The sequence below is a fragment of the Salmo trutta genome, chromosome 8 (genome assembly GCF_901001165.1).
Source record: "Salmo trutta chromosome 8, fSalTru1.1, whole genome shotgun sequence".
Classification (NCBI taxonomy): domain Eukaryota; kingdom Metazoa; phylum Chordata; class Actinopteri; order Salmoniformes; family Salmonidae; genus Salmo; species Salmo trutta.
The window spans coordinates 20,144,986-20,154,958 of record NC_042964.1 but is presented as its reverse complement, the minus strand read 5'-3'; the positions used below and the strand labels follow the sequence as shown (position 1 = coordinate 20,154,958).

General features: G+C 45.5%; 1 protein-coding gene across 1 annotated transcript; it reads left to right on the top strand.

Annotated features, from left to right (window-relative positions):
* Positions 1–1,174: 1,174 nt before the first annotated feature.
* On the top strand, positions 1,175–9,903 carry faah2b (fatty acid amide hydrolase 2b). Its single transcript, XM_029760335.1, has 11 exons — positions 1,175–1,532; positions 2,431–2,513; positions 2,764–2,900; positions 3,730–3,939; positions 4,216–4,335; positions 4,424–4,559; positions 6,127–6,244; positions 6,329–6,448; positions 7,725–7,836; positions 8,478–8,666; positions 8,889–9,903. The coding sequence occupies exons 1-11, from the start codon at positions 1,212–1,214 to the stop codon at positions 9,062–9,064; spliced, it is 1,722 nt and encodes a 573-aa protein (XP_029616195.1). The 5' UTR covers positions 1,175–1,211; the 3' UTR covers positions 9,065–9,903.
* The last annotated feature ends 70 nt before the right edge of the window (positions 9,904–9,973 follow it).

The following is a 9,973-nucleotide window of genomic DNA, read 5'->3' as shown; positions in this document are numbered from 1 at the left end:
TTTTTCCTTTCGTTTATTTAGCACATTTTTCTGACTTAGGCCTACTTTTTTAAAACAGTACATTGTTGGTCAAGCACTAGTAAGTTAGCATTCCACGGTAAGGTCTACCTACAACTATTGTGTTCGGCACATGTGACAAATACATTTTGATAGATTTTTATCAATCATGGACACAGCAGATGTGGCCAAAATATTTTTTGTCAAGTTGCTATGTATAAAAAAAGGTGTGATTTCTTACAAATTGATATAACAAGTATCAATATGACTGTTGAATATGTTCAGTTAAGGCACAAGGTATATTAAGTTTAAACACCTTTATATTGGTTGTTAGCAGACATTTGAAGATTAAGTTTATATTGTATACACTTTGTTTTCCCTGAATCATTGCAATAAAACCCTTCAAAATGTAGTCATTGTTTCATTCATATAAAGTTCTGATTTTGCAATAAGCTACTGAGACAAATGACCAAGGGCGATGTGCCATATCAGGTGGAATTAGAAAAAATTACATTTGACATATTTTATGTTAAATTACATTACAATATTCGGCTGCATCTAGACATTTCAGCTAAATTAGCCAAAACAAGCATAATACATTCAAAAGAAAAGCAAGTACAGTTTGAGTCCAGTGGATATTGAGGGAAATTCTGGAACGTGGATTTGTGGAAAGCATTTTTTGATGGTTAAAATGCAGACTTCATGGGTTTGGTTTCCTAATCCACTGACATGCATTGCGCAGTTATTCCCCCGTGATTACCTGCTCAGTTTGTCTGAGTGCGCATCGTGTTTTTACTCATAGCAATACTGCCACCGTGTGGTGCAATGTAGACATTACAGTTGATTGCGCTCGTTTAGAAGAGCGGATTATGCTAAACAAAGTGATTTGTGACCGATATGTCACTATAATAATTTCTTGTCTACTATGTTGTACACTTATTTTCTTTATTTGGTTTGCTCGATACCTTACATTTAATGTATTCAATACAGTGCCTTTTATTCTCATAGTCTACGTATCGAAGTACACGATGGCAAATGGTTAACCATTAACCTTTTGATTGTTCACACACTTGGCCACTTCATATTGGTTTAAAATTTAGCCACGGTTGACCTAATATCGGTTACCGAGAAGTACAATTCTCGCGAAAGTTGTCACTTTCCGTTTAAACGTGAATCTGTCCAATAGATAACGGCTGACCTGTTAGCGAGGTCGGATGGTTTTAAACTGCTACCCATTTATAGATAAGAACCATAATAACACGCTGCATGCTGGGAGTTGCTATGTTAGACGACGACAGTGTCCTGCTGTCAAAACAGTTCGTGCGGTGGTGGTGACCAAAGCTGTGATCATGGCGTTGACCCGGCTAGAACGGGCCCAGGCATGGATTCTGAGTGCGTGCACGGGCGTGCTCTTTGCTCTCTTTCGGCTCCTCTCTCCCCGGCGGTCCCGTGGATTCACCAAACTTATTCCGGTCACCAACCCTCTGCTGATGATGTCTGCGATGCAGCTCGCGCAAAGGATTCGTCGGAGAGAGGTCCGTAGGCTACCCGGTACCGGGTATGTTGTAATCTATTTTACCCGAGAGACTACTTTTCCGGATTGCTTCCACTTGTTATAGTTCCGGTGCCGTAGGCCTGAATGGTGCAGCCAATGGTAAAAGGCCTGAGTGAGCTATCTTCATTGATCCACCATGTGTGGACCCCAGAAAGAGTTGCTGCTGCTTTTGCCACAGATAATGGGGATCCTAATAAAATACCAAAATCTTAGGAGAGGGTTTGATAGAGTGAGTGGCCTATCTGCTGCATGATAGGCTGCTGCGTTGCTCTCTGGGAGCAGTTGGGCTGTGACTGCACTCTGCACATGTCCATTACATAAAGGCGCTACATGGTCAATTGGAGTTCTGCATTGGCCGTGCAGCATTTACGGTGATATGGCCTCTGCAGAAGTCAGTGGATTCATACTTTTTCTGATTCGCGGAGTAGCGCAGAGCTGTTGTGAGGGAAGTCAGTTTGTGTTTAGACAACCAATCATGTCAATGCGGAGATATACCTAGCCCTCCACACTGTTACAAAATTTGAGATGCACACATATTTACGGTACGGAGCTCAATTTGGCTTCTGCGTGCCTCTGGAGGCTCCGCAAATAGCGTCACGTCATCCATATGGCGTCTCCGACCACATTTTCAGATCAAGCAGAAATAGGCTCTCAGGCTACGTACAGCCTTGTGCTGTGGTCTCCTTGTGAAACAGGGTTGGGGTCAATTCCATTCCAATTGTCAATTCAGGAAGTTTATGACTACAGAAATGCCAATAATCTTTGGTGCTTTTCAGTGAGGAAAATGTTACATTGGAAATTGGTTTACTCTGAATTGACTGGAATTGACGCACACACACAGGCACACTACTGTCTGTACTGTATGTTGGTTGGTGTAGGTGTCGAGTGTGGAGGTGGTGCAGGCCTACATTGACAGGATTCAGGAGGTGAACCCGCTGCTCAACGCTATGGTGCAGGACAGGCAAGTACAAATACTCCGGGACTAGACTGGTTAAATGTCATATGGTTACAAATCTCATGTTACCGTCTCACCATACCTCAACTATGTTCTGACACAAAACTAAACTTGTATATGCCTATTTTTTTTCTTAATTTCTTTCTCTCTATTCCCCTCTCACCCTATTCCTCGCTCTCTCTATTCCTCTCCCTCCTCTCTGCTCCCTATTTTCCTCTCCTCCTGTGCTCTCTCTTCCTCTCCCCCCTCTCTCCAGGTTTGCAGCAGCGTTGCTAGAGGCAGCCCAGGTGGACAAGCTGATCGAGGAGGAGACCGGGGGAGAGGATGTTCTGGAGGATAGACTTCCCCTGCTGGGGGTCCCCCTCACTGTCAAAGAGGCCTTCGCTCTACGGGGTAGGTCTACACACTCACCTAGACCGTCCTCTCTCAAACCCCTCCCCGGGGACCGCCCAGCTGTTTCAATGTTTGAACTATTCCAGAACTAGCACACCTGATTCAACTCGTCATCTAATCATCCAGCCCTCGAGCTGATTCAGGACTACAACAACATTGTGAAACGTCTGGGGGGGGGGGTGTTCCTCAAGCAGAGGTTTGAAAATGGCTGACCTAGATCCTCTCCTATACTCTACCACACTGTGTACTCCTCACGTAGTTGTGTACCAGGTAATGAGGCTATGAGAGAGGGTCTGGGGGAGTGTGTAGACCTACCTTATAGGTCAGTGTTTTCCAATCCTGGTCCTGGGGGACCCAAAGCCCTAGCATTAACACACTTGATTTCACTTATCAATTCATCACCAAGCCTTAGTGATTACGGCCTGTTAGTACTAGGGCAAAAATTAAAAAGGGGTACCCATTTGGGTCTCCAGGACCAGGATTGAGAAACACTGCTATAGGTAGATCTAACCCACACACACCCAGACCCTCTCCTACAGTCCTAAGGTCTCACCATAACGGCACTCGACCATCAACAACTTTCCCTCTGCCTCGTCACCATCAGATACATTACATGACATTCTTTGATGATATTCCCACCAGATGAGCATCAGTGAAGTGCGTTCAAATGTATACTGTTTTGAATATCTGTATTACCTGCCAGCTTAGTCCACAAACAGAAAAGACCCAAGCCATTGCACTCTCCAAATATTTGTCACGGATTATATCCTAGTTTACAGTTCCACCTGTATGTTCAACTTCTCCCCACCCCATTCCCTCTGTCCTCCAGGCATGCCTAACACGACAGGTGTGATTTCCCGGCGCGGGGTCCTTTCAGCGGGGGACGCCCCTCCCGTAGCCCTGTTAAAGAGGGCCGGGGCCATCCCCCTGGGGGTCACCAACTCCAGCGAGCTCTGCATGTGGTCCGAGTCCCACAACCACCTATACGGCATTTGCAATAACCCCTACGACCTGGAGAGGACCCCAGGCGGCAGCTCAGGTGTGGTATTGTAAGGCGTTATAAAATGGTAACGACATAGGAAGGAATGTGTTATAACGGTATTACAGCTGTGCTGGTGTAATAACACAGGTAGACGTCCATAACAATAGGACTGGTATTACGTATGAAGTACTTGTTATATCAAGTTAACTCACGCTACCGAAACAGAAAATAGCTTCCTGCTCCTATGGGCCTTTCTGGCTCGGACAAGCTTTACTTACATTCTCCGTCTCGATCCTTCTTCCTCTTTCCCTCCTCCTGTCCCGTGGACTCCAGGTGGAGAGGGGAGTATACTTGGAGGTGGAGCGTCAGTGATCGGGATAGGTTCTGACATCGGTGGAAGTATCCGTATACCGTGCTTCTTCAGTGGCATTTTTGGCCATAAAACCACACCAGGCAAGTAAAGAGTACCCCTGGTGTGTGTGTTGGTGTATATGTAGATGCTAGCGTGTAATTGGCCATGTTTATCCTGTGTTATTTGTAGGTGTAATATCTAATGATTGTCAGTACCCCCCTGCCTCTGGTCGTCATGAGGACTACCTCAGTACTGGCCCCATGTGTCGCTATGCTGAGGACCTTCTGCCCATGCTCAGGATCATGGCTGGACCCAATGCTCACAAGTACACAACCGATCGCAACCCTGGCACATGACAAAGTAGACAATCAAAACACACAACAAGTACACAACTACATTTGTAACACAACAACAACAACCAGCCTAACGCACATGAACAGTCACAGTGTTCGCAGTACCACAACAAGTACACAACCCATCACACCTTTAACAGACTAAAACACCCAACACTGTATTCTCAGTAAAGGCTTCAACACATCTAACTAGAAACAACTAACTACCAATGGTGCATGGGTAGTTTTTACAGACATACAAAAATGCAAATAAGATTCATGTCCACACGACTAAGTTTTGTGAAGTTATATATATATACACACACACACACACACAAGTATGTGGACACCCCTTCAAATTAGTGGGTTCGGCTATTTCAGCCACACCGTTGCTGACAAGTGTATAAAATCGAGCACACTGCCTTGCAATCTCCATAGACAAACATTGGCAGTAGAATGGCCGTACTGAAGAGCTCAGCGACTTTCAACATGGAACCGTCATAGGATGCCACCTTTCCAACAAGTCAGTTCGTCAAATTTCTGCCCTGCTAGAGCTGCCCCGGTCAACTCTAAGTGCTGTTATTGGGAAGTGGAAACATCTAGGAGCAACAACGGCTCAGCCACAAAGTGGTAGGCCACACAAGCTCACAGAACGAGACCGCCAAGTGCTGAAGCGTGTAACACATAAAAAAAAAATTGCCTGTCCTCGTTTGCAACACTCACTACCGAGTTCCAAACTGCCTCTGGAAGCAACATCAGCATAATAACTGTTTGTCGGGAGCTTCATGAAATGGGTTTCCATGGCCGAGCAGCCGTACACAAGCCTAAGATCACCATGCGCAATGCCAAGTGTCGGCTGGAGTGGTGTAAATTTGCTGCCATGTGACTTTGGAGCAGTGGAAATGCGTTCTCTGGAGTGATGAATCACACTTCACCATCTGGCAGTTTGCCGGACAAATCTGGGTTTGGTGGATGCCAGGACAACGCTACCTGCCCCAATGTATAGTGCCAACTGTAAAGTTTGGTGGAGGAATAATGGTCTGGGGCAGTTTTTCATGGTTCGGGCTAGGCCCTTTAGTTCCAGTGAAGGGAAATCTTAAAGCTACAGCATACAATGACATTCTAGACGATTCTGTGCTTCCAACTTTGTGGCAACAGTTTGGGACAGTGCAAAAAGCGAGGTCCATACAGAAATGGTTTGTCGAGATCGGTGTGGAAGAACTCGACTGGCCTGCACAGAGCCCTGACCTCAACCCCATCGAACATCTTTGGGATTTATTGGAAAGCCGACTGCGAGCCAAGCTTAATCGCCCAACATCAGTACCCGACCTCCCTAAAGCAAGTCCCAGCAGCAATGTTCCAACATCTAGTAGAAAGCCTTCCCAGAGGAGTGGAGGCTGTTAGAGCAGCAAAGGGAGGGGCCAACTTCATATTCATGCCTCTGATTTTTGGATGTTTGACGAACAGGTGTCCACATACTTTTGATCATGTAGTGTATATCAAAACCATGACATTTTGAGCACCTGTTAAACTGTCCTAGCTCTCCATGTCTCTGTACAGATTGTCTTTGTCCATTGAGGTGGATCTGAGGAACCTGCGTTTCTTCTCTATCCCTCACGATGGAGGCTCTCCTCTGGTGAGTGCTGTAGATGAACAGCTCCTTCAAGCCCAGAGGAGGGTGAGTAGAATGCCTAGTAGACCCACAACGCGCGCACACAGCGCCAATGTAGATTCACAAAGACATAATCTGTATTTCTACCAGGTGGTGGAGCGGCTCGAGTCTGACCTAGGGGTCAAGGTTCAGGAGGTGCGTCTCTCTGGGCTCAAATATGGCTTCCAGATCTGGGATACATACATGGGGCTCCCCGACAAGGAGGGCAAGGTGGGTCAACTGCTGCTACATCCCAAATGGCACCCTATTCCCTTCATGGTGCACTACATTTGACCATGACCCATAGGGTTTGTGTGTGTGCGTCTTCTTCATTAGGTAGCATGTATGTTTTTTTTTATGAGGCCTCACTAGTACTGCCATTCTAACTATACTGAACAAAAATATTAACGCAACATGCAACAGTTTCAAAGATGTTACTGAGTTACAATCAGTCAATTGGAATAAATTCATTAGACCCTAATCTATAAATTTCACATGACTGGGAATACAGATATGCATCTGTTGGTCACAGATACCAACAACAACAAAGGTAGGGGCGTGGATCAGAAAACCATTCAGTATCTGGTGTTACCACCATTTGCCTCATGCAGCGTGACACATCTCCTTCACATAGAGTTAATCAGGCTGTTGTGGCCTGTGTAAAGTGTCCCACTCCTCTTCAATGGCTGTGCGAAGTTGATGGATATTGGCGGAAACTGGAACACGCTGTTGTACACGTCGATCCAGAGCATCCCAAACATGCTCAATTGGTGACATGTCAGGTGAGTGTGCAGGCCATGGAAGAACTGGGACATTTTCAGCTTCTGGGAATTGTGTACAGATCCTTGCGTCATGGGGCGTGCATTATCATGCTGAAACACGAGGTGATGGCTGCATGACAATAGGCCTCAGGAACTCGTCAATGCAATTGTGTTTGTTGTTCGTAGCTTACGCCTGCCCCATAACCCCACTGCCACCATGGGGCACTCTTTAAAAAAAACATTGACATCAGCAAACCACACGATGCCATACACGTGGTCGTACTGCCAAATTCTCTAAAACGTTGGAGGCGGCTTATGGTAGAGAAAATGAACATTCAACAGCTCTGGTGGACATTCCTGCAGTCAGCATGCCAATTGCACGCGCCCTCAACTTAAGACATCTGTGGCATTGTGTTGTGTGACAAAACTGCACATTTTAGAGTGGCCTTTTATTGTCCCCAGCACAAGGTGCATCTGAGTATTGATCATGCTGTTTAAAACAGCTTTTTTGATATACAAAACCTGTCAGGTAGATGGATTATGTTGGCAAAGAATAAATGCTCACTAACAGGGATGTAAACAAATTTGTGCACAACATTTGAAAGAAATAAGCTTTTTGTGCATACAGATTTTTTTTTTTGGGGGGGGGATCTTTTATTTCAGCTCATGATTCATGGGACCAACACTTTACATGTTTCGTTTACATTTTTGTTCAGTGTAGATACGTGTGTGTATGTTTCTCGCAGCGCCCCACACCCTTCCAAGTGTTGATGGGGGAACCAGGGAGGCCGGTGTGGCCAGTGTGGGAGCTGGCCAAGTGGATGATGGGAAGGTCCCCTCACACCATGGCTGCTATTGGTAACAACACAAACACACATTGATAATCCTGTCTAGTAATAGTCGTTTCGGGTCTAGTGATTTGTTTTAAGTGTTGCCAGTCAACTGAGTGACCTTGTAGACCTATCTATAGTATATATTGTTCCAGACAGGGTGTATTCTAGTAACCAGAGCTATAAATGGCGCTTTGATCAATTGATTGAGTCAACTGTCAAATATGGTATCTTTAGGTCCACTCTTGTCATGATGATATAGGTCAGGGATGGGCAACTGGCAGCCCCTCCTTTTGTAGACCCACGGACCAATTTGACCCCCCAAAAAACTGTTGTAGTCTCAACTTAATGTTGAGTTAGAAATGTGTAGAATTGTCAATGTGTAGAATTGTAGCAAACTTACTTTAAAACGGCAACATTTTCTCTACGCCCCATGGCAAAATGCACAGAATTGCAGGAAATTAACTCTAAAACATACATTCTTCCTCTTCGCTGTCATGAGGGGTATGGAATTGGGTACGCAGACCCACGTGCCTCCGCAGCCCCTTTTGTGGCCCCCCACCCCCATCAAAGTTGCCCATCTCTGGTATTGGCTAATCAATACATTAAGTACATAAATCTGTTATCTCTGGAATCATGGTCATTCTGTTGCTCTGGTGTGTGTTCCAGGCCTGGCCTTGGTAGAGATGACCAGCTCATCCAAGCCCTCTCCCTTCATCCTGAAGCAGAAAGAGAAGCTACAGAAGGAGATTGAGGAGCTGTTGGGTACAGACGGGGTTCTCCTGTACCCCACCCACCCTCACCTCGCCCCCAAACACCACCACCCCCTCTTCACACCCTTCAACTTCGCCTACACAGGTGAGAGGGTCTGGAAAACAATGTCTAATAATACAAATGGAGAAATCTATGAACCAAATCTTAATATAACTTGAGGTATTCAAACTTTCAGGCAAATCGCACATTGATTCAAAGCTTAGGGCTGCGGTCACATATGCGACTGAATTGTCTGTACACCACAACTGAATTAATAAATACAACATACTCCAAAGTTCGCTCTCGTTTGCATCCCTTTATCCTCAGGGGTCATCAACATCCTGGGGCTGCCTGTGACCCAGTGCCCTCTGGGGTTGAGTGTAGAGGGTCTTCCCCTGGGGGTGCAGGTGGTGACCGGGAATCTCCAGGACCGCCTGTCACTAGCCATGGCCCTCTACCTGGAGAAGACCTATGGAGGCTGGAGAGACCCTGGAGCCGCCTGACCTGGCCTGCATCTATAAAGCATTGCAGAGTAGGAGTGCTGATCTACTACGATCAGTTTGGCCTTTTTAAATCAAAATAAACGAGTTATATGAACAGGGAGGACCTGATCCTGGATCAGCACTCCTACTCTAAGACGCTTTATGGATAGTGGCCCTGACCTGAGGACCACTGGGCCATGTTCAGTATGAAAGGTGGTCAAATGTTGCAGATAGAAATGTCATTAATAGAACCCACATGATTCCTTATTCTACAAGTCACAGGCATGTTTGTGCTACATAATATTTGTATCTAAATGTTTTGCCCTGCTGAACGTGCCCCACACTGGCTGATGGAGGTAGAGGTTGTCCTTACCCATTTTTAATGAGGAATGGTAGAATTGGGTGTAGGATAATCTGATCCTAGATCGCTGGTCAAGGGAAGGAAGTAGGAAGAATGTCCCTAACCGCTGATACAGGGGTGTGTTTACTAGCCTTGTGCTCAGAATAGCTCTCTCTACACACACAGTACACACTATTCAGCACTTATCCCAATGGAACTGTTTGGTTCAATGACCTCTCACTGAAGAATGAATGTCTGTTTTTCTGCCATGCTCTTGTTCTGCACTGAAAGCTAATGTTATTGGCACAAAGAATGTCTAGTCAGCCATGATTGACTTTTGTACTATCAAAGTCCCACCCACTCCGATCGATCTTACTACCAATGTCAATCTCTACCTTTTGCAAAATGACAGGAATGCAGATCCTAAAAGCCAGTACTTTTGAACAAGAATACTGTATTACTCGAATCCAATCTTTGTGCATTTCACTGGTTCGATTAGTAAAGACCTTTTTAAAAAGAATTCATCCGATTAATCATTTGCTTGAATTGGAATTCATAGCCCGAATTGACAAAATGGAGTTTACACCAAC

Coding starts and splice junctions, on each gene's coding strand:
- faah2b (XM_029760335.1), top strand. CDS start 1,212: ATGGTTTTAAACTGCTACCCATTTATAGATAAGAACCATAATAACACG. Junction 2,514..2,763: donor AACGCTATGGTGCAGGACAG/GCAAGTACAAAT, acceptor CCCTCTCTCCAG/GTTTGCAGCAGCGTTGCTAG. Junction 4,336..4,423: donor TGGCCATAAAACCACACCAG/GCAAGTAAAGAG, acceptor TGTTATTTGTAG/GTGTAATATCTAATGATTGT.